At 53.6% G+C, this 27,475-nt stretch overlaps 1 protein-coding gene across 2 annotated transcripts in view; it reads right to left on the reverse strand.

Annotated features, from left to right (window-relative positions):
- The window catches only part of GRM7 (glutamate metabotropic receptor 7), a 164,509-nt gene that overhangs the window by 14,676 nt on the left and 122,358 nt on the right, over positions 1-27,475 (reverse strand). For both annotated transcript variants that reach the window (XM_059480059.1, XM_059480060.1), the window contains exons 8-9: positions 25,110-26,045; positions 3,491-3,737 (exon numbers count right to left, since the gene is read on the reverse strand). In XM_059480059.1, the coding sequence (XP_059336042.1) occupies positions 3,491-3,737; positions 25,110-26,045 (1,183 nt within the window). The remainder of the gene's footprint in view (positions 1-3,490; positions 3,738-25,109; positions 26,046-27,475) is intronic.

The following is a 27,475-nucleotide window of genomic DNA, read 5'->3' on the forward strand; positions in this document are numbered from 1 at the left end:
AGCAGAAGTTTATATAATTTGATTTTCTAATAATTGTTATGAACACACAGACCTGGGGAATGAACGAGCAGTGCTGGTGCAGCTGAGACTATGAACAGATGGAATTCCACATAAATAATGAAAATGTTTTTAAAATAATTATTTCACAAGTGATAATAAAGAAGGAAAAGCTCATAAAGCAGAAAGTCAGAGATGGCACATTTCCTAACAAACACATTCATGAGCTTTAGATTCCCACTCAGTGAAGGCTCGAGGCAAAGGTGGCACATCTGGGCAAGCCAGGAGCCTCTGCCCCTTGCGCCTCTTAAAAACATGTTCTGGTCTACAGCCCTGGACTAAAAATGGGTGTCTGACCAGAAACATGGGGCTTAGGTGAGCAGATTTTATTTATAGTAAAAATGTTTCCTCCCAAAATAAAATCTGGCAGTTCTTTGGTGGGAGGGGAGAATGTTCTCAGAAGTCTGAAAGCAGGAAGAGATGCAGCACAGGAGGATGAGAGCAGGAGGGGACCCTGGGGTGGGATGTCCGCAGGCTGGGCTCCCACAGGGAACATTCCAGCATCACAGCTTGGGTAGCTTTCTCTTTGGCCAAGTTTTGGCATGAAGTTCTTACATTTGGGGTTTGTGGTGTTTACTTTCAGCTTAGTTGATCCAAAGAGTGGTTAGTGAAGTGCACCAGCAACACAATCCCCTGCCCTGGCCCAGCTGGATTTCAAATTCTCTTTTCCTGCCTTCCCTTCCTGAAATGCCTTGGCATAGGGCCCTAAGTGACACTAGGGAACAGCCCAGGCAGGAATTCCATTTATTTCCTGCTGCACAAGGGGCTCTCTCCAGCTGCAAGTCCTTAATTTGTGAGAGCCGTTCCATGGCTCTGTCCGTGGCTCTGTCCAGGCTCTGTCCGTGGCTCTGTCCAGGCTCTGTCCGTGGTCCTGTCCCTGGCTCTGTCCATGCCTCTGTCCCTGGCTCTGTCCATGGTTCTGTCCCTGGCTCTGTCCGTGGTCCTGTCCCTGGCTCTGTCCATGGCTCTGTCCTTGGCTCTGTCCGTGGTCCTGTCCCTGGCTCTGTCCATGGTTCTGTCCTTGGCTCTGTCCGTGGTCCTGTCCCTGGCTCTGTCCATGGCTCTGTCCTTGGCTCTGTCCGTGGTCCTGTCCCTGGCTCTGTCCATGGCTCTGTCCTTGGCTCTGTCCTTGGCTCTGTCCGTGGTCCTGTCCCTGGCTCTGTCCGTGGCTCTGTCCATGGTCCTGTCCCTGGCTCTGTCCGTGGTTCTGTCCCTGGCTCTGTCCATGCCTCTGTCCCTGGCTCTGTCCATGCCTCGGTCCCTGGCTCTGTCCCTGGCTCTGGGCCCCAGTCCAGCTTCCAAGGATGAATCTGGTTTTCCCAGCAGGAATGGATTTTGTACACCTGCATGATCAGACATCAGCGGTAAATCCTGCAGGGGTGAGCAGGGGAGGAAAATGCAGTGTCAGGGATGTGCTTCTTGCTCCCACTCTGCTTTGACAGCAGAGCTGCTGCCCCAGGCAGGAATTCCAGCAGCAGCAACGGGGCAGGAATTCCAGCAGGACTAGAGGCAGAAATTCCAGCAGCACAAGGGGCAGGAATTCCAGCAGCACAAGGGGCAGGAATTCCAGCAGCACTAGAGGCAGGAATTCCAGCAGCATGAATGGGGCAGGAATTCCAGCAGCATGAATGGGGCAGGAATTCCAGCAGCATGAATGGGGCAGGAATTCCAGCAGCATGAATGGGGCAGGAATTCCAGCAGCACTAGGGGCAGGAATTCCAGCAGCATTAATGGGGCAGGAATTCCAGCAGCAGCAATGGGGCAGGAATTCCAGCAGGACTAGAGGCAGAAATTCCAGCAGCACTAGAGGCAGGAATTCCAGCAGCATGAATGGGGCAGGAATTCCAGCAGCATTAATGGGGCAGGAATTCCAGCAGCATTAATGGGGCAGGAATTCCAGCAGCACTAGGGGCAGGAATTCCAGCAGCATTAATGGGGCAGGAATTCCAGCAGCATTAATGGGGCAGGAATTCCAGCAGCATTAATGGGGCAGGAATTCCAGCAGCACTAGGGGCAGGAATTCCAGCAGCATTAGAGGCAGGAATTCCAGCAGCATTAATGGGGCAGGAATTCCAGCAGCATTAATGGGGCAGGAATTCCAGCAGTGTTAGAGGCAGGAATTCCAGCAGCACTGACAGGACAAGAAGTGGCAGGGATTCCAGCAGCTAACAGATCAGTGGGGCACGGGCAGGGAAAGGGCATTTCTCCACATTCAGAGCTGGCTCTGCACAAGAACTGCAGACGTGCCCAAACCTTTGCAGCATGCTCAGAGCTGTGCAGCTGTCTCCTTCCTCAGCTCCTTCCAGATTCAAATGCAAATCAAATTTGATGGCCTCAGTCTGTAATTTTGTGCTGTGCTATCCTCTGCTATGCACATTAAGGAAACTAGAAGTGTCTTTGCCATCTATTTTCCCTTTAAATCGGTGGCAAGATTTGCATTAAGACCAGATAAAATCCCTAAATGGGAATCTTCAGGGACCGTGAGATTTTTGCAAAGCAACTTTGCAAGAACCAGGGTGAAAACTGGTGCTAGCAGAGTTATTGATGAATTTGGTGCTTGCCAGGGCCAGCTGGACCCGGGCTGCAGGGTTCTGTGCCTGGGGATGTGCAGGGTTCAGTGCCCAGGGCTCTGTACCTGGGGATGTGCAAGGTTCTGTGCCGGGCTCTGTGCCCAGGGTTCTGTACTTAGGGGATGTGCAGGGTTCTGTGCCAAAGGGATGTGCAGGGTTCAGTGCCCAGGGTTCTGTGCCCGGGGATGTGCAGGGTTCTGTGCCCAAGGGATGTGCAGGGTTCAGTGCCCAGGGTTCTGTGCCCGGGAATGTGCAGGGTTCTGTGCCCAAGGGATGTGCAGGGTTCAGTGCCCAGGGTTCTGTGCCCGGGGATGTGCAGGGTTCAGTGCCCAGGGATATGCAGGGTTCAGTGCCCAGGGATGTGCAGGGTTCTGTGCCCAGGGATATGCAGTGTTCTGTGCCCAGGGTTCTGTGCCCAAGGGATGTGCAGGGTTCAGTGCCCAGGGTTCTGTACTCAGGGGATGTGCAGGGTTCTGTGCCCAAGGGATGTGCAGGGCTCTGTGCCCAGGGTTCTGTACTCAGGGGATGTGCAGGGTTCTGTGCCCAAGGGATGTGCAGTGTTCTGTGCCCAGGGTTCTGTGCCCAAGGGATGTGCAGGGTTCAGTGCCCAGGGTTCTGTGCCCAGGGCTCTGTGCCCAGGGATATGCAGGGTTCTGTGCCGAGGGTGTGCTGTTCTCTCCCTCTCACAGGTAAAGCAGGGGACCATGAGTCACTCACAGCTCCCAACCCCTACTGAGGCTCCACCACCAAACGGCACCGCCAAGAGCCAAAAGCAGAGAGTTCCACCACCAGGCCAGAGCTGCAAACACCGTGATGGAGCAAAGCAGGAGCAGCCCCGGAGCGCTGCAGAGCCCCGTACTCACTGTTGGGGTCCACGTTCTCGCAGAGCTCCGTCTTGGCCTCGCCGTTGGGGCGGTCGCTGGGCTTGTGCGACAGGCGCGAGGACATGGTGGCCGCCGTCACCACCGCCTTGAAGCTGCGCTTGCGCTTCTGCACGTTCAGCTCGGGGTGGAAGATGATGATGTAAACCTTGGGCATGTAGAGCATCCCCAGCGCCACCGACGCGCTCAGGTTCATGGAGATGGTGAGCGTGGTGGTTTGGATGTAGAGCTGCGGACAACAGACACGGGTTACGCGCGGGGTCACCGGCCTGGGGCTGCTCACACACAGATAAAAACCCCTGGCAAGGGATTGTAACCTGTTTGGCTGTTACACACCAGGGCAGGGCTGCAGTGCCTCACACACAGATAAATAACCGCTGGAAAGGGATTAGAACCAGTTTCCATGTGTTACACACCAGGATGGGAGCTGCAGCACTTCACACACAAATAAGTACCTGCTGGAAAGGGATTTCAACCTGTCTGCATGAGTTACACACCATGGGTGTGGGCTGCAGCAGTTCAAACATAAATACCACAGTAAAGTAATTTTTAACCAGTCTGCATGTGTTACACATAGGGCTGGGCCAGCCTGCAGGAGTTCAAGCATAAATACCACAGTAAAGTCATTTCTAACAAATTTGCACACATTACACATAGGGCCTGGCCAGCTTGCAGCACCTCACACACAAACACCAGTTGTAAAGGAATTTTTAACAACTTTGCATGTTACACACCACAGGCCTGGCCAGGCTGCAGCAGTTCACGCACCCACACACACATTTTACACCGATTTTTAACCAGTCTGCAATGCAGATGAGGGAGCTGAGACCTTTGCCCTGCAGCCACCATGATGTCCCACACAAACGCTCTGCCTGATCCACCAACAGCCTCAGTGCCCGAGACTTCCAGGGGCCTTAGCACAGTTCCCACAGCAAGGTCCCACAGTTTAATTGTGATTTATGTAATTAGGGCACCCTGCAGCAGCTGCTGTGCCCCAGGGGGGAACTGCACTGACTGGAGCTGCCTCAGCCTTGGGTCCAACCCTTCCCCTCCATCCTGAGCAGCAGCAGCTCAGGAGCTGGGTTTGATTTCTCCTGCTGGGAAGGGGTTGAAGGTGAGATGATTATTTAATCAAAGGGGTCTCTGGCAGCACCTCCAGAGCTCCCACCTTGCAGACGCTGATGGGAGATAAAAGGGAGGCAGAAAAGAGCGTTTGTAGAACAAGGAGGGATGAGTGACACACAAAGCTTCTCATGACAAATGGGAGCAGCCTAAAGATAAGGGAAACTAATAGATATGCTTATTATGCAGAGCCTCAGTTTTATGTGTTTTATCTCTGCTTTGTGGTTTTACCAGTCAGACATAAAAATGCAGTTTACGTGAAACTATTTCATTTCTTATTTCACTTCTTCTGATAAATTCTCAGGAAGCATTTTAGATGAATGCAAATGGGTGACTTAAAGTACAAAGGATCAGATTTAACTGACAATGGGACTCTAATAACTCATGCGTGCCTTTTACAGCTGCCTGCTGAACCTGGCAGCTCCCAAACCTGAGATTAAATTAAGAAATTAAGATGCAGATTTAGTGAGAGATACTCAGACTCGACATGAATGAGAACTGGGATGGAGCTTATCCAGCCTGGAGGGGAGAAGGCCCTGGGGTGACAGAGCTGTGGCCTTGCAGGGCCTGGAGGAGCTACAAGAAAGTGCAGAGAGAGAGAGAACATTTACCTGGGATGGAGGGACAGCACAGGGAATGGCTCCCACTGCCAGAGGGCAGGGATGGATGGGAGACTGGGAATTGTTCCCTGGCACAGGTGCCCAGAGCAGCTGGGGCTGCCCCTGGATCCCTGGCAGTGCCCAAGGCCAGGCTGGACATTGGGACACCCTGGGACAGTGGGAGGGGTCCCTGCCATGGCAGGGCGGCACGGGGTGGGATTTGGTGTCCCTGCCATGGCAGGGGTGGCACTGGGTGGGATTTGGTGTCCCTGCCATGGCAGGGGTGGCACTGGGTGGGATTTGGGGTCCCATGCCATGACTGGAAGCGTTGCCAGAGGAAATCCAGGCTTTCTAAAGCAATCTGGTGTTGGTCTCCCTGGCCACTCCCCTGCAGGGTTTGGAGCCACATCTGCTCTGACAGAGGGACAAACCCTTCTGAAGGGTCACCCTCACCCAGATCTCTCTCCACCAGACTCTGACTTCTGACAAATCTTAACTCCACACACTGCATTGCAAATGCAGCGACTTTGAAGCAGGCACTGGAGAAAACCCAACCCCGAGGACATCATTCACATGCAAAAGCACCTAGATTTTATCACGGCTTTTACATAAGTGATTTCCATTTGAATTTTAGATTTTTATGTTTTCCAGATTCTTGCTTTATTCATGCAAATCACAAAAATTGCCTTCCAAACCTTGAGAGAAAATTGGACTGGTCTGGAATACACACATCTAATAACGGGCAATTTTTATACAACAAAACACATCACTGGCTAATTTTGCATGAACTGTGATTTCTCTGGGAAGCAGAGCCCTGCAGGATCAGGCCTCTGTCTTTGCCAGCCCAGGAGAGATTTCCAGCGGCTGGGCCAGAAGAACTGAGCCTCCAGTTTATAGAACAACTTAACTCAGAGCTGCAGAGCTTTGAAAAGTCCCTTTAGGAGTCAGAACCCTTTTTGCAGGCTAAAGCTTTGCCTTCAGTCTAATCAGGAGCAACTGCTCCTCTTCCCTAATTCAGCTTTCTAATTATGCATTGAATTGTGTTATGTTGCAATATGGAAATAAAGTGGTAACTTGAGATATTTTTGGACTCGTGCTATTACAAGCCAATTTATCTCACTTTTATATGGGAATTAAAACAAATGTTCTTACAGCTGAAGTAGACGGTTTATAAATCTCCCAGAAGGCTTTTCCAGGTCATCTGAAGATTCTGTCTCATTCTCTACATTATGTTGTGCAAATATAAGAATGAGAAACACTTTTTAATAAAAATTAAAATTAGCTTCCCCTGCGCCGTGTGTTTGCAAAACCATGGGAGGTGAAAGGACGTGAGTGCAAAACGTGCCCTGGGGGATTTGGGGTGCAAGGGGTGGGAGAGGGCCCTGCCCCTCCTGCAGGAGCCCTGTGCCCTCCCTGGGGACCCCAGACCCACCTGCCTGTGCCAGCACCTGGGGCATGCAGGGAGAGACATTATAATACGTGGTTTGGGTCCTGGTGCTCTATCAAACCAGCAGCCAGAATGAAAGCAGCTACAGCACAAACCAGAATGAAAGCAGCTACAGCACAAACCAGAATGAAAGCAGCTAGAACCATAAACCAGAATGAAAGCAGCTACAGCACAAACCAGAATGAAAGCAGCTACAGCACAAACCAGAATGAAAGCAGCTACAGCACAAACCAGAATGAAAGCAGCTAGAATCACAAACCAGAATGAAAGCAGCTACAGCACAAACCAGAATGAAAGCAGCTAGAACCATAAACCAGAATGAAAGCAGCTACAGCACAAACCAGAATGAAAGCAGCTAGAACCATAAACCAGAATGAAAGCAGCTAGAACCATAAACCAGAATGAAAGCAGCTAGAACCATAAACCAGAATGAAAGCAGCTACAGCACAAACCAGAATGAAAGCAGCTACAGCACAAACCAGAATGAAAGCAGCTAGAACCATAAACCAGAATGAAAGCAGCTAGAACCATAAACCAGAATGAAAGCAGCTACAGCACAAACCAGAATGAAAGCAGCTAGAACCATAAACCAGAATGAAAGCAGCTACAGCACAAACCAGAATGAAAGCAGCTAGAACCACAAACCAGAATGAAAGCAGCTAGCACAACTAAACCAGAATGAAAGCAGCTACAGCACAAACCAGAATGAAAGCAGCTACAGCACAAACCCTTCTGGTAAGAGAACCATTTGCACCTGTAAAAAACAAGAAATCTGTCCCATGGCAATCAGTGAACACAATATGTAAACCATCCAGAAATAGAAGGATTTGGTGGGCAGGCACAAAGGCCATTTACTGACCCTCAGTGAGTTTCAGTGTATTGTTAACCAGATAGGTTTAATACAGTGCCTTCTGATATTTCCTGTAAGAATGAGCTACGTGAATAAGGAACTGGCCATGTGAGTAAAGAACTGGCTATGTGAATAAAGAACTGGCCATGTGAATAAAGGACTGGCTTTTCTGCATGAAGGAAGTTGTGCAAGTGTCAAGGTCTATAAACAAATCTGATCTACACAGAAATCACAGGAGTTGTGCTGATCACAGCCATCAGAGCAGAAATAGCAAGGCAGGCACAGAGAGCCCCTGTGGGGTGGCTCAGGGAATGGGCTGCATGTCCAGAATCCCAGAGTGGTTTGGGGGAAGAGACCCAGTGCCACCCCTGCCATGGCAGGGACACCTCCCGCTGCCCCAGGCTGCTCCAACCTGGCCTTGGGCACTGCCAGGGATCCAGGGGCAGCCACAGCTGCTCTGGGCACCTGTGCCAGGGCTGCCCACCCTGCCAGGGAACAATTCCTCATTCCCAATAACAATTTATGCCAACAAAATGAGAATTCCCCCAACAGATGCACCTAAAAGTCCAACTTGCTGAGGGCAGAGTCATGTCCCAGCCCCTGTGGCAGCACCCGCAGCAGGGATGCAGGGATGCAGGGATGCAGGGATGCAGGGATGCAGGGATGCAGGGATGCAGGGATCCTGTCCCAGCAGCTCCTGGCAGCAGGAGGCTCAGCCATCCACAGGAATCCTCACTCACAGTCCCAGAGAGGCTCCCCTGCAGGGCCACATGCAGAGGCAGCCAGCACGGAGTGAGCAGGACTAACAGGACAAATTCCCAACTCCCAGTGCCTGCAGGCTGAACCTGCTGCTCCCGATGTCACCTTGTCAGAGCCACCATCCATTCCCACGTCCCCAGAACACCCAGCACATCCAGTGTGCCAGCTTGTGGTTCACACAAACGTGTGGAGGAGAGCTGGAGTGAATGTCTGTATTTTAAACATCTCAGTTATTCCAGCTAAGTATTTTATACTGCTTGTTCCCTTATATTAGGAACCTCCTTATGCAAGAAATTTGCATGCACCAAAAATAAACGTTTATGGGTTATATCCATAACTTGTGTGATAATTCAAAATAGCAAATGCTGAATTGCTCTGAGGGTGCTGATGCAGATGCAGAGAGGAGGAATTTTGTCCCTCCAGCCTGCAAGAGAAACTCTAACAGCTTATCTGGAAGGAAATTAAATTAGCCAGATAATTGGACAGAGCAGCAATGGAAACAAGCAAGTGCTGCTTTCAGGCAGCATCTGACGGCAGAGAGAGAACTGACGCAGTGTCAGAGGCAGCCCCACGAGTCACACACAGTGCTGAGCACATTCCTCCAATGCTGCAGAAAGGGCTGCCTTGGCTTTCTGAGGCAGGTTCAGAGACAGCAAAGGGGCCCAGGAGCTGCCTGGGGTCACCTGGGAGTCATCACCAAGGAAAGCTCTGGCTCAGGCCAGCAGGGGATGGAAGGGGTTTGGAGCTGGTGCCTCCCTGGAATTCAGTGTCCTTGCACAGAAGGGTCAAGGATGTGCAGGAGAAGTGACCCTGCAAGGGCAGGGGGGTTTGCAGTGAGCTCTGTGCACCCCCAGCCCTGGGCAGGAGAGCTTCTGCTCCCCCTGGTCCCTCCTGCTGCTGCTGCTGCTGCTCTGTGCCCTGGCACTGAGCTCTGCCCTGCTGGGGTGAGGATCCCACTGAGGGATGGGATAACAGGATGGGATCCATGGGATGGCATGGGATGATGGGATGGGATGGGATGGGATGGGATGGGATGGGATGGGATGATGGGATGGGATGGGATGGGATGGGATGGGATGGGATGATGGGATGGGATGGGATGATGGGATGGGATCCATGGGATGGGATGGGATGGGATGATGGGATGGGATGGGATGATGGGATGGGATCCATGGGATGGGATGGGATGGGATCCATGGGATGGGATGGGATGGGATGGGATGATGGGATGGGATGGGATGGGATGATGGGATGGGATAATGGGATGGGATGGGATGGGATGGGATGATGGGATGGGATGGGATGATGGGATGGGATGGGATGATGGGATGGGATGATGGGATGGGATGGGATGGGATGGGATGGGATGGGATGATGGGATGGGATGATGGGATGGGATGGGATGGGATGGGATGGGATCCATGGGATGGGATGGGATGGGATGGGATGATGGGATGGGATGGGATGGGATGGGATGGGATAATGGGATGGGATGGGATGATGGGATGGGATGGGATGATGGGATGGGATAATGGGATGGGATGGGATGGGATGGGATGATGGGATGGGATGGGATGATGGGATGGGATGGGATCCATGGGATGGGATGGGATGATGGGATGGGATGGGATGATGGGATCCATGGGATGGGATGGTATAATGGGACAATTGGATGGGATAGTGGGTTGGGATGGGATAATGGGATGGGATCCCTGGCCTGGTTGGTGACAGCAGAGGGACAGCCCCTCTCCTGGTGCCCCGTCCCTGCTGCCCACATTTCCCCAGGGATGGACACACTGCAGTGGATGAAGGACCCAGCCAGGGGCTGCTCCCCTGCAGGAGGGTCCTGACACCTCCCACCCCTGCTGGCTCACCCAGGGACTCCAGCCAGGGCTTGGCTGGATTTCAGGCACAGCCAGAGGGAAGAGCTCCAGAAATGCCATTATCAGTCCTCAGAACTGTCTAACGTCTCTTGCTTGGCATTCCTATTTGTGATCATAGCTCTAAAATAAGTTACACATCACTAAAGGAGACAAACACAAAGTGCAGCAGGAGTAATGCACATCCTCCACTTCTATTATTACAATAATGGCTTTTCCCTCTCTCACGGGCTGAGCACTTGGCTTTTTTGAGCTAGAAATAATTCTTCATCTGTCACTTCTTCCAAAAAACAAAAAATTAAAAAAAAAAAGGAAAGGAAAAAAGAGCAAAAAGAGCAAGCCTTCATTTCATTGCTCCCCTCGCCACTGCACTGCTAAATTGACTGACACACAATCTTGGCATTTTTGGGCATTCAGAGCCAGACTCTGGCTGCTGTTGTAAATCATATTTCTCCACACTTATTGCATTTTATTCATTTTATACATGACCAGAGATTAGAGTTCAAATGAAACAGATTTTGCTATCCTTCTTACATTCCAAACGTCACCAGTCTAGAAATCTTTAATTTTACTCACTTCAGCTATTGAATAATTCAATGTAAAAGGAGAAAAAACCCAACCCTACAACCCTGAGCTCGAGATTTTGAGGGAAATAACGTCAGACCCCAGGGCTGTGTCTCTGCAGGGTGGTGGGCACTGCACAGGGCTGGGGCACACAACATCACCAAGGACACATGATGCCCCCAGGGACACACAATGTCCCTAGGGGCACACAATGTCACCAAGAAGGCACATAACATCACAAAGGACACACAATGTCCCCAGGAGCACACAATGTCCCCAGGGACACCCAATGTGCCCAAAGGGCACACAATGTCCCCAAGGGACACACAGTGTCACCAGGGGGACACAATGTCCCCAAAGGCACACAGTGTCCCCAGGAACACACGATGTCCCCACCACACCAGGCTTCTCCAACCCTGCAGTCACCAATATCCGCAGATGCCAAACCCCCATGCCCAGTTTCATAGAGGAGCTGTGGAAGGTTCTGGAGCATTCCATGAGATTGCTCACGGCCATGCAGCACAGCAGAGAGTCCTGGCTGGGCCCAGAAACATCCCAGGATCAAATATCACCTTTAGGGATGGAGCCCAGGCAGCCTCCCCCTAAAAACACACACCCCTGCTTTACCAAACAGCTGCACAGTGAACTCCAGGCAAAGCTCCTGCAAGCTGCAGGGATGGATGCACAGCTCCTGCAAGCTGCAGGGATCCATGGTTCCTGTAAACTGCAGGGATCCATGGCTCCTCTAAGCTCCAGGGATGGATGACTCCTGGGAGCTGCAGGGATGCCCAGCAGGGATCAGACCCTGCTCTGCCTCCCTCTGCACGGAGCCCTGAGGGAGCTGCAGGAGGAAGGCAGGGCAGGGAGCATCTGGAGCACAGGCGCTCCTCCCGTGAGGAGCAGCAGGATGGGAGGCAGCAGCAGGAGCTCCTGCAGCCCCAGGGTGTGGGCAGGTGGGATCTGGGCTGGGGAGGCTCAGGGGGCTCAGGGCCAGGCAGGCACAGGGGGCTCAGGGGGCTCAGGGCCGGCCCAGGATCAGGGGGCTCAGGGCTGGGCTGGCACAGGGGGCTCAGGGCCGGCCCAGGATCAGGGGGCTCAGGAGGCTCAGGGCCAAGCAGGCTCAGGGGGCTCAGGGCCAGCCCAGGCTCAGGGGGCTCAGAGCCAGGCAGGATCAGGGGGCTCAGGGCCAGCCCAGGATCAGGGGGCTCAGGGGGCTCAGGGCTGGGCTGGCACAGGGGGCTCAGGGCTGGGCAGGCACAGGGGGCTCAGGGCTGGGCTGGCACAGGGGGCTCAGGGCCGGCCCAGGCTCAGGGGGCTCAGGGCCAGCCCAGGATCAGGGGGCTCAGGGGGCTCAGGGCCGGCCCAGGCTCAGGGGGCTCAGGGCTGGGCAGGCACAGGGGCTCAGGGCCGGCCCAGGATCAGGGGGCTCAGGGGGCTCAGAGCCAGCCCAGGCTCAGGCACAGCAGCCCCTGATGTGGCCAGGTTGCCATGGCAATGGGAGCTGTGAGTGCAGCCCTGCCGTGCCAGCACTGCAGAGCACTGCCAGCATCACTCACAGCCTGGCAGGACGGGCACGGGTGCCCGGGTGCTCCTCTCCCCCTCGGGCTCTGTACCAGCCCGGGGCTGCAGTTCTGTTCCACTGCCCAGTACATCACACAGCTACACGCCAGGGCAGCCAGCAGCCCTCTCACCTCAGGTGCTCAAGCCTTGCAAAATTAAACCCATAATCCAGAATAAATACAACAGCACCGCTAAGAGTCCCCCAGTCACACACAGCAAGCTAATACTGAGAAAATAAAGCAAAAGGAGCAAGTGAAGCCTCAAGCCAGCCTCAGAAGAGGGGCTGACCAGGCCAGCAGTGCAAGGCAGCCCCAGCACAGGGCTCCTCCTGCCCTGACTGGCTGTAACTGAGCTGTAACCCAGTGCCCATCCCTCTCAGGTTCTCCTGAGCCATCCAGCTGCACTCCTGCCAGAATGAACACCCAGCTGCTCCAGCCCAGGCCCTGCCCTAACGAGAGCAGAGATTCCACAGGAGGTTCATCTCACAGAGCAAGCTCCAACACCTTTTTCTGTCCTTCCACTCCAACTCTGCCTGCCCTGACCCAGCCACATAAATGCTTGGTTTATATCCAGCCAGTCTGGCCCACTTGGAAGGCTTTCCCTGAGATCAAGCTGCTCTTTTCCTGAGACACTCCAGTTAATAAATTCCCTTTGCCTCCACTTGCTTCAGCCACTGAACATGCTCCATGACCCACACACCAGGCTCATAAAATCTCAGCCCAAACATTCCCCATCCCTGAAACCCTCTGGCCTTCCCAGGAGAACAAAACTCGTTCCCCTGCACAGCTGGGTGCCAGATGTTCACTGCGACCCCACAGCTTGGCCGCTCACAGCCCCTGGATGTGAGCGGTGACCCTGGGTGTGTGCAGTGAGCCCTGCCCATGCACACAGCCCTGAGGGCTGCAGTGAGAGGTGCCCATGCACACAGCCCTGGGCAGGCCCTGCTGGCACCAGCTGGGCACGGTTTCTGCCAAACCCACCCAATCTCCTCTTGGTTTGGGCACTCCAGGGTGCCCATTTCAGGGAGCAGGCACTTCATGCACAGCCTGTGTCCCTCCTTTATGGCTCCCTGCGAGCAGACTGAGGGAAGGAGCCCCCATGAGCCCTGCCCTGGGGGCTGCTGGTCACACAGTCCCTGAGCTGGGCAAAGCCCCCCAAGATCAGCCCTTGTGCCCCAGACCAGAGCCCCGAGTGCCACATCCAGGGAGGGTCCCCCCACCACTGCCCTTTGTACTGAGGCAGCCCAGTCTTCCCAGTGTACTCCCAGCCCAGCCAGTGTGCAGAACCTCAGACCAGCCCCACGAACCATTCCTTGCCCACCCGGTGCCAGGAGGTGCCCACGGCCCTGCCCAGCCCTGCCTGGGTCACCTCAGCTCCCCCAGTGCCACAAATGCCCCAAGCCAGCTGCAATCCTTCAGTGTCACCGAGGTCTGACCCAGCCCCACACTGAGAATCCACTCCACGGATTTGCATACAAAGCGAGATCTAATTCTGCTTGCAGACCTTCAGGGGAATTTGAAGTGCAAGGCAGTGCCAGTGCAGGAGGGGGAGAGGGAAAGGATAATCCCACATTATTACTGCTCTTTAAAGCCCTTGCAGCAGAGCACTGGCAGTAAAGAACATGACAAATATACATATATGAAGCCAGCCATTTCTTCAGTGACTTTTGAAATGCTAATGTAATTATTAGTTAAAGCAGAGCATTTACAAATTGCTTTGGCTACTTAGAAAAAACTCGTTATGGCTGGACATGTCCTGAGGCCCCACAGTGCTGGGTATGGACTGTGGAGTGTGCTGGGGACCAGAGCAGTCAGCAATTCATTTATTTTTGTTATTAATTAATTCATTCATTTGTTAGCATGCCCAGAGCAGCTGTGGCTGCCCCTGGAACCCCGGCAGTGCCCACGGCCAGGCTGGACACTGGGACATTGGAGCAGCCCGGGACAGTGGTTGGTGTCCCTGCCATGGCAGGGGTGGGATTTAATGCCCCTCCCAACTCAAACCATTCCCTGAAAATGATTTCATTGTCTGAAAGGTGACAGTGAGCAGCGAGTGTGGTCGAGCTGCTGAAGGAATGGAAGATTCCTGGGTAAGGCAGCAAAGCCTTTGCTCCTGACCAGCCATCGGTGGGAGTTTAAACCCCGGCACAAGGAAAATAATTCCTTGCACTAAAGAACAGCAATTTAAACATCAAAACAATAAAAAGGATGGTCAGACCCGGGGTGTGGGCAGCAGCTGGAGCCCCACACGGGCAGGACCCACACAGGGCTGCTCAGCTGCCCCTGCAAGAACCAAGATCCCCAAAGCTCCCCTGAAGCTGTGCCAGCCACCAGCAGCATCTCCCTGGCTGAAAATGCCCTTTGGAGGCTCTGTGCTCCTCTCCCCAGCTCCGTGCCAGCCCCAGGGGCTGCCCCGACCCCTCCTCACCGCTCCTCCCACGGCAGAGCTCCGGGCAGGAGAGCCCCGAGCAGGGCAGGGGCTGGGACTGTCCCCGCACCGGAGGCGTTCCTCCTCCTCCTCCTCCTCCTCCTCCTCCTGCCCAGCATTCCCCCAGAGCCGTGCCAGTTTGCATTTAATTAACTCCGTGACTGGAGCCAGCCGATTCTTGTTGCTGCTATGTGTCACAATTAGAACAGCGTTGCCATGGCAACTGCCCGGTGCATCATCATCATCATCATCATCACTGCTTCCCCGGCTCCGCGCGGTCCTGGGGCTGTGACACGCACACGGGCGTTATTGTCATGCCAAACTGGCGATGGGTAATCCCACCGAATACAACATCATTTAGGTGCTCATTTCAATGAGATTTAATTACCAAAGTCTGGCGTTTCAGGAGCTGCCAAACTCCAGCCGTTCCCCCGGATCTTCGGGAGGCACCCGCGTGCATCAGCCCGGAGCATCAGGGAAGCGCTTCTCTCTTAATTATCTAACGCTGCCTTTTATTGCAGGAATAAAGCAAACCCGCATCTCAGACCAGCGCTGCCGTGACAATTGCAGCTATATCCAAACCTGAGAGGTGATCCCATCCCATCCTGCACAATGCCACTGCAGCTCCCACTCCATCCCCAGCTCCAAGTTAACTCCAAAATTCCCTCCCACACTCAGTCAGACCCCCAGACACCACCACAATTCCCTGCGAATCCTTCAGAGCATTTGGGGTGCTCACACTGAGCAATCTGGCGAGAAAAGCCTGAGTTTACACCCAAACCAGCTCACGTGTTTAACTCATCCCTGGCCTGACAGAGGAGCTGCAGACACGAATGCGGATCTGTAACTGATTAATGGGTCTGAACAGGATAAAAAAGCAGAGCCTGGCCATTGGTGCCTTGAGCGCTGTGAAACCTCCCCAGAGTCATTTGGTGCTCTATTGCACTGCACAGCTGCAGCCCCAGGAGCCTCCAGGAGCCTGAGAACAAACAGGATTGGGGGCTGGGGACAAACGGAACCTGCTGCCAGTGAGGGGACAGAGAGCACCGAGCTGGGTTCTGCTCTGAGCTGAGCTAGAACAATGAGCATTGAGCTGGGGTTCTGCTCCAAGCTGGGCTGGGCCAGGCCTGGACAGAGAGCAGTGAGCTGGGTTCTGCTCTGAGCTGAGCTAGAACAATGAGCATTGAGCTGGGGTTCTGCTCCAAGCTGGGCTGGGCTGGGCCCGGCCTGGACAGAGAGCAGTGAGCTGGGTTCTGCTCCAAGCTGGGCTGGGCTGGGCCCGGCCTGGACAGAGAGCAGTGAGCTGGGTTCTGCTCCAAGCTGGGCTGGGCTGGGCCCGGCCTGGACAGAGAGCAGTGAGCTGGGTTCTGCTCCGAGCTGAGCTAGAACAATGAGCATTGAGCTGGGGTTCTGCTCCAAGCTGGGCTGGGCTGGGCCAGGCCTGGACAGAGAGCACCGAGCTGGGTTCTGCTCCGAGCTGAGCTGGAACAATGAGCATTGAGCTGGGGTTCTGCTCCAAGCTGGGCTGGGCTGGGCCCGGCCTGGACAGAGAGCAGTGAGCTGGGTTCTGCTCCGAGCTGAGCTAGAACAATGAGCATTGAGCTGGGGTTCTGCTCCAAGCTGGGCTGGGCTGGGCCAGGCCTGGACAGAGAGCAGTGAGCTGGGTTCTGCTCCGAGCTGAGCTAGAACAATGAGCATTGAGCTGGGGTTCTGCTCCAAGCTGGGCTGGGCTGGGCCAGGCCTGGACAGAGAGCAGTGAGCTGGGTTCTGCTCCGAGCCCAGCCCAGCCCAGCTGAGATAAGCCCAGCCGCTTCTTAGGCACCTGACCTTGTCCATGCTGTTTTGGGACCTGAATCTCTGGGACCTGACCCAGACCATGTTATTGTGGGACCTGACCTGGTCGCTGCTGTTTTGGGCATCACCTCCCAAGCCCAGGACCCCCGAGCCCCAGGGGACACACGGGCAGCCCAGGCTGGGCTGTGCCCCAGGAAAGGCTGGCTCAGTCCCATCAGACCCAGCCCAGACAGGGCTCGTCCCTTCTGCACCACCAGGGACACCTGCAGGCCTGACCTCCCTTCCTTATCTGCAGTCATTATCAGAGTTCATCTTCCAGTCAATAAAACCTGCTAAAACAACATTGATTCTCAACTTCTGGAGAATCAAATCACTTGACTTCCTTGGTCCTCCAATTAAGGCACCAGAATAAATCTTAACTACTCCCTAATACCAGTTTTCACAAGACTTTCTTCAGCTCTAATCACGTTTAAGCACCTTGGCTAAAGGAATTGATTTCCTTTGCTTTCCCTTCCTGCCACCCAGGAGAGTCTGCTGAGCCTCCCCTGCCTCTCCTGTGCAGCTCCCTGTGAATTACTGCTGCCAGCTCCGAGCTGCAGCACGAGCTGCTCCCACTAAAAAGAGCTATCTTGTCTCCAAATGATATTTAATTATCTCCATTAAGCATTACAGGCTGCTCTGATGCCGGAGATGTAAATCAGAGGAACAAGAGGAAGATGAGAGCATATTGTTCCTCGCTTGTTTTGTCCTCCTACTCCCTTTCTTAAATAAGTGTCTCTAGAGGTAAGGCCAACGTGGAGCTTGTGAACACTCAAGTTATTCAATTTACAACACACACATTATTTGTCACTGCTGAAACCATGAGGCTCAGCCTGGGCAGGGCTAAGCCTCAGCTTTCCCTGCTGAGGCAGAGGCAGCTAAAGACTGAATGGATGGTGTTTAATGAGCAATTAACAGCGCAAGAAAAGCTGCTATTGCAGAAATACAAACACCCCCCAAATCACTTTGGACATGGTAGGGTTGGGACGCAAATTTTTTGCTTTAGTCTACAAAAATCCACTGTTGATTCTCTTTAACCTTCTGCTAAGCTTATGCCTCAAAGACAAAACATGAGGCAATTTCTATGAGTGAGCGTGATGGTTTCTATTTTTATTATTATTACATGCCTGCTTAAACCACTTAGAACAACAAATAAATCCTGCCAGTCGATATTTTTGTCCCCATCTCTTATGTACAGAGTCCTACCTTTTGGACTGGCCCTGCTGCACTGAAGATGGTCCTTGCAGAGCAGCTCTGTTCTGCCCTGCAAAGGCAGCTGTGCCCAGCTGTGCTGAGCTCAAAGGAGCCGATGCTGGTGTCAGAGCATCCCCAGATCTGTCTCCAGGATCCACAGAGGCCCTGCTGTGTGGAGAGGGGATTCCCTTTCCCGTGCCTGCAGCTTGGGGCTTTTCACTGATTTTGGAGGAACAGGCTGAAAGAGGGCAGGTTTAGATACCAGGAAGGAATTGTTCCTGCCAGGGTGGGCAGCCCTGGCACAGGTGCCCAGAGCAGCTGTGGCTGCCCCTGCATCCCTGGCAGTGCCCAAGGCCAGGCTGGACATTGGCCCTGGGCAGCTGGGACAGTGGGAGGGGTCCCTGCCATGGCAGGGGTGGCACTGGGGGGGATTTGGGGTCCCTTCACACCCGTTCCCTGGATAGCTGACTCCAGGGCTGAATGCTCCCTTCACCCTCAGTGGTTTGGGGCAGGATGGTGCCCTGGCAGTGCCCTGGGATGTCGCTCACTCTCTGTGTCACCCATGCCAAGCAAGACTTCCACTTCCCCTGGCCCTTCCTGCTCCTCCCCTGGCAGTTCTCCTTGTCCTTCCTTTTGTTCCTGTTTATTCTAAAGCAAACAGAAGGGAAGCTCCACTCCGGCCATGAGGGATGCTCCTTCTGCAGCGCTGCTCCATCTGGGGCCCTTTGCTCTCATCACCCACTCACAGGAGCTGCCAGGAGTGCTCAAGGACCAATTCCTGCTGCTGAAAGCCCCGATGACAGCAAAGCCTGACTCCAGCATCCACCTTCAGCGCGGAAATGAGAACCATCTGCCTAACTGCCATTGTACTGAAGGGCCCCTCCAGGCTCTGCTGCTGATGAGCTCAGAATCAGCAGCCATTATTTCTGCTCCAAACAGCAGATTGTGTTTGTACAACACAGGGGCAGAGCCTGGCTGAGCTCTGCTCTCTCACATCGGGCTGGGCTGGCTCTGTGTGCCCTGGGATGCTCTGCAGGGTGAGGAGCTCGCTCCAAACAAAGCAGCAGCAATGGGAGCTGGGGATTTCTGCAGCAGGACTCACCTGAGCTCCATCCCCAGCCGAGCCCCTGTGCTCCGGCTGAGCCCACAGGGACAATCCTGCAGGGCTGGCACAGGGAGTGCCCCACAGCACCCCCTGAGATGGGGCTCTCGTCAAACATGCACATGGAAGGGGATCAGGGCTGCAGGGATGGGTCAGTGCCTCTGGGAACCACCACTTACCCTGAGTAAACAGGGAATGCAAAATACTCATTAAAGTCACAGGATCACCTGTGGGATCACCAAATGCCACCATGAACCCACAGCAGCACCATGTTCATCACCTCCTGAGGTGCCACATTCACACTGGCTCTGGGCACCCAAGGGTGGTTTCACCATGTCCTGTGGTGATACATGATCACAAACATGGACACTCAAACAAACTGACCCTCCCCTGTCTGCAGTCACTTATTCTGTGATGGATTCCTTCCTGACTGACTTTGAGGAGCTGTTCCATAACCCCACAGCCACAGCTCCCATTGGTGCCTGCCTCAGCCCACCCCGCTCAGCGTTAATCCCAGCACAGGGCTTGGCAAGGCTGAGCTTTCCTGGGCTGCCCCCAGCCCTGCCCAGCGTTAATCCCAGCACAGGGCTTGGCAAGGCTGAGCTTTCCTGGGCTGCCCCAGCCATTCAGCCAGCTGGAAACCCCCAGCCCTGCCCAGCAGCGGGGGTCTGTGCAAGGAAATGATGCCGTCAGCCCAGTGGGTTTGACACTCAGAGATATCACAAGGCAAGCACAGAGCAAAGTTTCACCAACACAGTAATTACTGCCCTGGACTCCACGGAGCTGTAATTATTTCCCGGTGAGGGGCTGTCAGCTCGTGCTGCAGATAAGAACTGTTGATAGGGCTGCCAGGGCCCGAGCAGGGCTGGCTTTTCAGATGCAAAACCCTCCTGGCAATGCTACGTTTTCCAAAAAAAAAAAAAAAAAGGAACAAAAAAAGTACGTGTCAACACTACGCATTAAACACCTACACGTTTTTCCCTTTAAAGATTGTGTTGCTTTTTAGCCAGAGGCAGTTAAGCACGCACCAGAAATCCCAGGGGAAAAGGGACCTTCCTTCCCCACTTCTCCTGTGTGACACAAAGGGTGAGTCCAGGGCAGGGGCAGCTCTGGGCTGCCCAGAGCTGGTGATGCCGAGAGCCACGCGCCAGGCTCACAGGTGGAATGGCACCAAAATGTTCCCAAAGCTGCTGCTCCATCACACAGAGCCTGCCCGCACCTGGGGCTGGTGCAGAATGGTCACAGTGGAGACGGAGAAAGCTGGGGAGGAGCTGGTGCAGCTGCCAGGGCTGCCCCAGTGCCACGGAGGGAGCCTCGGGCTGGATTTTAGGAAAGGTTGATCCCCAGAGGGTGCTGGCACTGCCCAGGGATGGGCACAGCCCCACAGCTTCAGGAGCCTTTGGACAGCCCTGCCAGGGATGCCAGGGTGGGATTTGGGGTGTCTGGGCAGGGCCAGGGGCTGGGCTGGGGGATCCCTTTGGGTCCCTCCCAGCTGAGGATATTCTCTGATTTCCACCTCTGTGACGCCCTCTCCCTTCTGGGCTCCATTTATGTTCCCATCTTCCAAACAATTTCCCTTTTCTGTCTCCTCAGCACAGCTGGGAATGGAAAAGGCTGGAATTATCACAGCAAAGAGATCCCTCAGTGCCAACATCAGACATCAAAGCAGCCACTCAGAGGCTTCAAAAGGTCCCTGGTGACAGAGCAGCCCCTGGGGACAGGGATGAAGCCACTTCTGCTTAACTGAGCCCGTGTCCCCTGCGAGAGAGCAGCAAACCCCAGCGTAGTCCTGCTGCCCCCTGGCTGCTCCTAAAACCCAAACATTTCATCCCATGGCTTGGGGTTCATCCCCTGCCCTCCCTGCACAGCAAACCCAGCCTGGTCCTGCTGCTCCACGGCACAGAGAGCTCTCCAATAACCGAACATTTCAGTCCATGGGCTGGGGTTCATCGCCAGCTCTGCCCTCCGTGCACAGCCCTGTGCCAGCCCCATCTGCTGTGCTGGTGGCACTGCTGGCTGGGGGAGCCCCCCCTGCCAGGTAATTATGTGGAACACGACTGTGGCCCTGGGCTCCTCCTGCTCAGTGTTTGCAATTAGGTTTTACTACAAAAGTACATATTAACATTAAAGGAGCATTACAATGCAGCAAATGTGATAAAGCAGAGCCACGTTACTGCACCTTCTGCTTCTGTTCTTCCAGGAATCATAATCACCGTTAATTTATGGTCTTCTGAGGAGCATCTAATTACTGCAATCAGCGCCTGTTTCACTCTGGGTGTGCACGTGTGCTCCTCCCTGCCTGTCAGTGCCTGCCCTGGCTGCACACAGACCAGACCTGCCTCCTCAGCGGCCCTGCAGCCTCCCTTTGCCTGGCAGTGCTGGGGGAATCCGTGCCAGGACCCAGCAGAGGCAGGAACCCCTTCCAGAGAGCCCTGCTGGGGGTTACAGCACTCTGGGGAACCTGTTCATTCCCAAATGTCTTTGCTTTGCCAGGACACCACGTGAGGAGCAGGGGCTCCTTCCCCAGCCATCCCTGGCACAGCAACCCCAGTGCCAGCTCCAGAACCTTCCCAAACCCCAGTGCCAGCTCCAGAACCTTCCCCAAACTCCAGGGCCAACTCCAGAACCTTCCCAAACTCCAGTGCCAACCCCAGATCTATTCCCAAACCCCAGTGCCAACCCCAGAACCTTCCCAAACTCCAGTGCCAGCTCCAGAACCTTCCCAAACCCCAGTGCCAGCTCCAGAACCTTCCCCAAACTCCAGGGCCAACTCCAGAACCTTCCCAAACTCCAGTGCCAACCCCAGATCTATTCCCAAACCCCAGTGCCAACCCCAGAACCTTCCCAAACTCCAGTGCCAACCCCAGAACCTTCCCAAACCCCAGGGCCAGCTCCAGAACCTTCCCAAACCCCAGTGCCAGCTCCAGAACCTTCCCCAACTCCAGGGCTAACCCCAGGACCTTCCCAAACCCCAGTGCCAGCTCCAGAACCTTCCCAAACCCCAGTGCCAACTCCAGAACCAGGCCAATGAGTGCAGGAGGTAACAAAGGAAATCTCACTGAGAACTTTACCCAGGAGCTGTGCTTGAAGTTTTTGTTCAGTTCTGCAGAAATTAGAACTGAAACCCCACAGACACTCAGAGGTTTCCACAAGGGTTTTAATACACTTTTCAGCAGTGTTGTTGTATAACTTGATAAAAACCTAGGCCAGGATCACCTTTATAGTGAAGGTCATCAGCCTTCCAAAAATTCCACTGAGTATTTCACAGAACACCTAATTTCTCCTCAATTAAAGGTGGAACTCCAGTACTCCAAAGAAGTGGATTTTCTGGAGTACCCTGTGCTTTGAGGCTCTCCAGAGCTCGTGGAGGTCAGAACTGCCTGAGCTGAAGCTGCTCCTCAGTTCAGGCTTCACTCAGGACAGCTGCAGTGCCAGATCCCCAAATTCCAGGCTGCTCTCAGGGACACAGCCCAGGCTGGATGGAATTAGGAACTTCAGCATCTGAACATGCAGATAATGAAGTGAAAGTGCATCAATGAGAAATTCCTGGTGTCAGAATCCTCCTTTAAACAAAAATAATTTAAAAGATTGAAACAAAAGCTGCAATCCACAAGAGCTGTCCCTGTGAGAGCTCCAAATCATGGCAGAGCCAGGCACATTCCCTGGGAGCCTCAGAGCCTGGGTTCCTCCACCATCCCACAGTGTGAAACGCCAACAAATCTTGCATTAAATTCCTCCTAACTCCCAAATCCACACATGCAGAGTTGCTATAGCAACTGTCAGCCCAAGCCTTCCCAAGGGAGAAAATAAACGTGTGTCCTACCTGGCTAATTGGTATTTGTGTTACACAGAATTGAAGGGTAACTTAGTTCCACCAAAAAATAGAACGGAGACTGAAGTGCTCCTGTGCTAATGTGACATTATTTAATCTGAACAAGGAGCCATTTTGCATGTGCCTTCAAATTATAGTATTTATGGAACACTCAACACAATAAGTAAAAGTGTTGCTGCCAAATATGCCTGACTTGCCCTGCTTATTGATTTGAATAAAAGGGGCACTGAAAAAAATAGAGAAACAAGAAGGAAGGTGGAAGAGCTGATGGGATTAGGCACCTCAAATTTCATTACAAAACCTACAAACCCCCCCAGAAAACCCCAACAGTTTACAACTGAAAGTTATGCAGAAACAAGCTGATGGAAGGTGATAGCTCTTTTCCGTATTTCACCTTTTCCCCATTTCTCATCACTGCGGGAAGAGCAAAACTCCCAGGCAGGGCAACCACAGTGGCTGAACAGCAGTCACCCCTCACTCAGAGGCACAGCTAGAACTTTTTGAACTTTATAAAAGCCCTGAAGATCATTCAGGAGAAGAGCCCCACTGGCAGGATGTATTTCAGGAGCACTCTGACAGCTCTCCCTGGCTTGCAAACATCCAGCAATGCATTTGTTTAATCTCAGCACAATTACTAAATAAAAGCAATCAGAGCTCTGAGGCAGCAGAACCTCTCTGAAACATGAAAACATAACAATGACATCTCTGTCTCCATCTGAGAAAATGAGATTTTGGGGGAATATTCAGCTTCCCTGGGCACCCTGGGCCTCCCCACCCTCACAGGGTAGAATTCCTTCCAGATATCCAGTCTAAACTTCCCCTCCTTCAGCTGAAAGCCACAGTGGCTTTCCATCAAATACACTCTAAAGGAAGCACCTGTCCGAGCAGGGACAGCACAAACCCTGCCCCAGAGCTGGCACAGCATTTTCAGGATACACAATCCATCCAGGATAACACAGCCCAGAGCTGCACAGTGCCCAGGAAGGGAGAGCAGGACACACAGTACAGGATAACACAGCCCATAAATCAGAGCTGAGGCATAAATCACAGCCAGCCACACCTTCTCTCCATTTCTGATGTGGACAGAGAAACAGGGTGAGTGAACTCAAGCTGTAAAAATGTCTGATATCTGCTTTTACCACGTTCCACCTCTCCTGCTCCTCATGGCTCATCTTCATCCTGGAGAATCTCAGATTTCTGGCCTTCCTCCACCTGCTGCAGCAGCTCCTGCTTGAATTATTCACCTTTTATGAATCACCTGCAGCACTTTGCTCAGGGTTTGGTTTTTTGTTGTTGGAGGTGTTATTCTCTGCCCTGAACAAGGCAGGTGTTTACAATATGCCTTCCACCCAACAACATTTTGCTTGTATTTATAGATAGAATAAAATAAACCCATCCCCTGGAACCCCAGTGTTATATATAACCCCGTTGCTCAGCTGAAGGGATCGTGCTGCATGAGACTTTCCAGCAGGTGCAATTTCCATTTCAGCAGACGTGCGTTCCTCAGCTAAGGCACAATATTTTCCAGAGGGAATATCTGACAGGAAATCAGTGGCAAGCACCAAAAAGCACAATCCCTGCACCCCCACCCAAAAGGAGTGCCAGAATAGGAGGAAAAGCATCAAAGCTCCTGCAGCACAGCCCTGGGCAGGGCAGGGCAGGAGGGGACAGCCCCAGGAGCAGGGGCTGGGCACCGAGCCTGGTCACAGAGCTCAGGAGCTGCACAGCCCTGTGGGGACGTGGGGACAGGGACACGGGGACAGGAACACAGGGACATGGGGACACAGGCTGGGCTGGGGTGGAGGGGTAAAACAGACTGACAGCAGTTCGGGACAGCCCAGTATCACCACTGCTCTCTAAATACTGGACGTGGTGGTGTTTGCCAAATCCCTCTGAAATGACAGCTTTTCTCCAGGGAGAAGTAAAGGTGAATCTGCATCATGGAGCATCAGCTGGAGCCGCTGGGCCCAGCCCCTGGAGCTCAGGACAGGCCCTTTACACCGTAGTGTAAATGTGTCCTGGAGCTGTTTGTGAGCAGAGCACTCATCACACTCCACACTGCCCTCAGCTCCAGAGGCACAGGAGCCCACCTGGGTATTTTTTTGACAGTTCTCCTGCTTACATCTTGTATTCAAAGTGATTTAGTTAGGAGATGCCTCTTTGTGGGTAATATGACAGCTAATTCCCACTTATCCTCCTGTAAAGAAACAATTGAAAAAGGTGCAACAATAAAACTAATGGCTAACGTGATTGCTATTGATCATTTGCCAGTTCTTTAAATGAATGGCCCACGAGCTAAACGGGGAAGGAAAACAGTGCCACAGATTGCCCTGAGTCAGGAACGAGCGGCTGGAGAGCGGCTGGAAATCCACGGAAATCTGAGCACCAGCACGTGGCTGCAAGCACAGCGGATCCTGGGCACTCTCACCTACCTTTTCTGCTGACTGGGCAGTGCCAAAAAATATTGGAATGAAGGCAAGCCATACTATACAGGTAGTGTACATAGTGAATCCAATGGGTTTGGCTTCATTAAAATTCTCCGGGACCCCCCGAGTCTTGATGGCATACACAGTGCACGTCACCATGAGCAGAATGCTATAGCCCAAGGAACAAATGATTTGTAGATCCGTAATGTCACACTTGAGCACTCCTCGCGCCTGCTCGGGGTTCATAGTTTTCTGCTCATCGTAATCCACGATGATGTTGGGCGGGTCCACCGCGAACCAGATGAAGACGCCCAGGAGCTGGACGGAGATGAGGCTGGAGGCGATGGCCAGCTGCGAGGTGGGGCTGATGAGCCGCGGCGCCGTCACCGACTTCTTGCCCTGCTCGAAGATGCGGTAGATGCGGTTGGTCTTGGTGAGCAGCGCCGCGTAGCTGATGCACATGCCCAGCCCCAGGAAGATCCTGCGGAAGGAGCAGACGGCCACGTCGGGCTTGGCGATCATCAGGAAGGTGATGATGTAGCACAGGAAGATGCCCGTCAGCAGCACGTAGCTGAGCTCGCGGCCCGAGGCGCGCACGATCGGCGTGTCGTTGTAGCGGATGAAGGTGGCCACCACGAAGATGGTGGCCACGATGCCCAGCATGGCCAGGAAGACGGGGATGACGGCCCAGGGCGAGTGCCACTCCAGCTTGATGATGGGGATGGAGCGGCAGCCGGTGCGGTTCTCGTTGGGCCGCTCGTTGTAGGAGCACAGCAGGCAGGTGACCTCGTCGGCCTGGTACTGGTACCCGTCACACAGCTCGCAGTGCCAGCAGCACGGCATGCCCTTCACCATCTTCTTCCTCTCGCCCGGCCGGCATGGCTGGCTGCACACCGAGGGGGGCACGGCGCGCACGCCCCCGCCCCACTGCATCTCCTCAATCTGGGGAAGGGACAAACAGGCTTGGGGTTAGGCCTGGCTTAGGCCTGGCTGCACACCGAGGGGGGCACAGAACACACATCCCCGCCCCACTGCATCTCCTCGATCTGTGGGATGGGACAAACAGGCTCAGGGTTAGGCCTGGCTGCATACACACAGAACACACCCCACTGCATCTCCTCAATCTGGGGAAGGGACAAACAGGCTCAGGGTTAGGCCTGGCTTAGGGCTGGCTGCATACACACAGAACACACCCCACTGCATCTCCTCAATCTGGGGAAGGGACAAACAGGCTCAGGGTTAGGCCTGGCTTAGGGCTGGCTGCATACACACAGAACACACCCCACTGCATCTCCTCGATCTGTGGGAAGGGACAAACAGGTCAGGGTTAGGCCTGGCTTAGGGCTGGTTTAGGCCTGGCTGCACACCGAGGGGGGCACGGCCCACACCCTGCCGCCCCACTGCATCTCCTCCATCTGTGGGACAGGGACACACACAGGGTCAGGGTTAGGGCTGGCAGCCACAGACTGAGCTGGGAATGAAGGGAGGGAACTCAGGGGAGCCCCAACACACAAACCCTGAGTGGATAAAGTTCCCACGGGCACAGTCCCAAAGCCACACCCTGGGGCCTCTGTGTGAGCCCTAACTGTGCTCACTGCCTCCATTCCCCATTTCTATTGCTCGCTAAGTCTGAGGGAATGACATCCAAGCACGGATAAACCACATGAGCATTATAACAACACTGCAAACCTCAAGGGAAGGCAGGACTTAGACTTGCAAGGCTGCTTCTCACAAACCTTGGGGCTTCTTACCGAGACAGAGCAGAGACCTCCCCTCCTAGAACTGCTACTGACCAGGAGAAGGTGTGAAATGAGGTGGGAATGTGTTTCTATAGGGCATGGGATCAGTGAGAATGGGGGAGGCTCTGCCACACAAGCCAGGAGAGAAATATGAAGGACAAAGAAAATGGTCATCACTGAAAAAAGCAACAATTAGATAATATTTAATTTCAAAGTCACATTCAGCTTTTGAAATACCGCATGTGCTTCTGGGAATGCAAATGATAAATGATTACATTAAATACAGGGAAAGTCTCACTTACTCGGCAGTCTGCAGAGTCTTGAACCCCAAGGCAGGCAACAAAGGCTCCCAAGGACTGTGGAAAACTGGACTCACAAATCATTTCAAATGTGCCTGACTAAAGCCACTCCCCAGCCGCCAAGAACAAGGAAGGTTTAGCACTGGAGCCCCAGACTGGAAGCCTGGAAGGCCCTGGCATTCCCAGCACCAGGTACCAGCCCAGCAGCACCTCAGTGGCTCCAGCAGCTGCTCTGTGTGTGTCCTTTCCAAACATATAACCTGACCCCCCCGCATAGATGTGAATAAGTGTCATCAAAAACAACATTTCAGCTATTTTTCCTTAGGTCACTTAA

This window comes from Ammospiza nelsoni, chromosome 11, assembly GCF_027579445.1.
Source record: "Ammospiza nelsoni isolate bAmmNel1 chromosome 11, bAmmNel1.pri, whole genome shotgun sequence".
NCBI lineage: Eukaryota > Metazoa > Chordata > Aves > Passeriformes > Passerellidae > Ammospiza > Ammospiza nelsoni.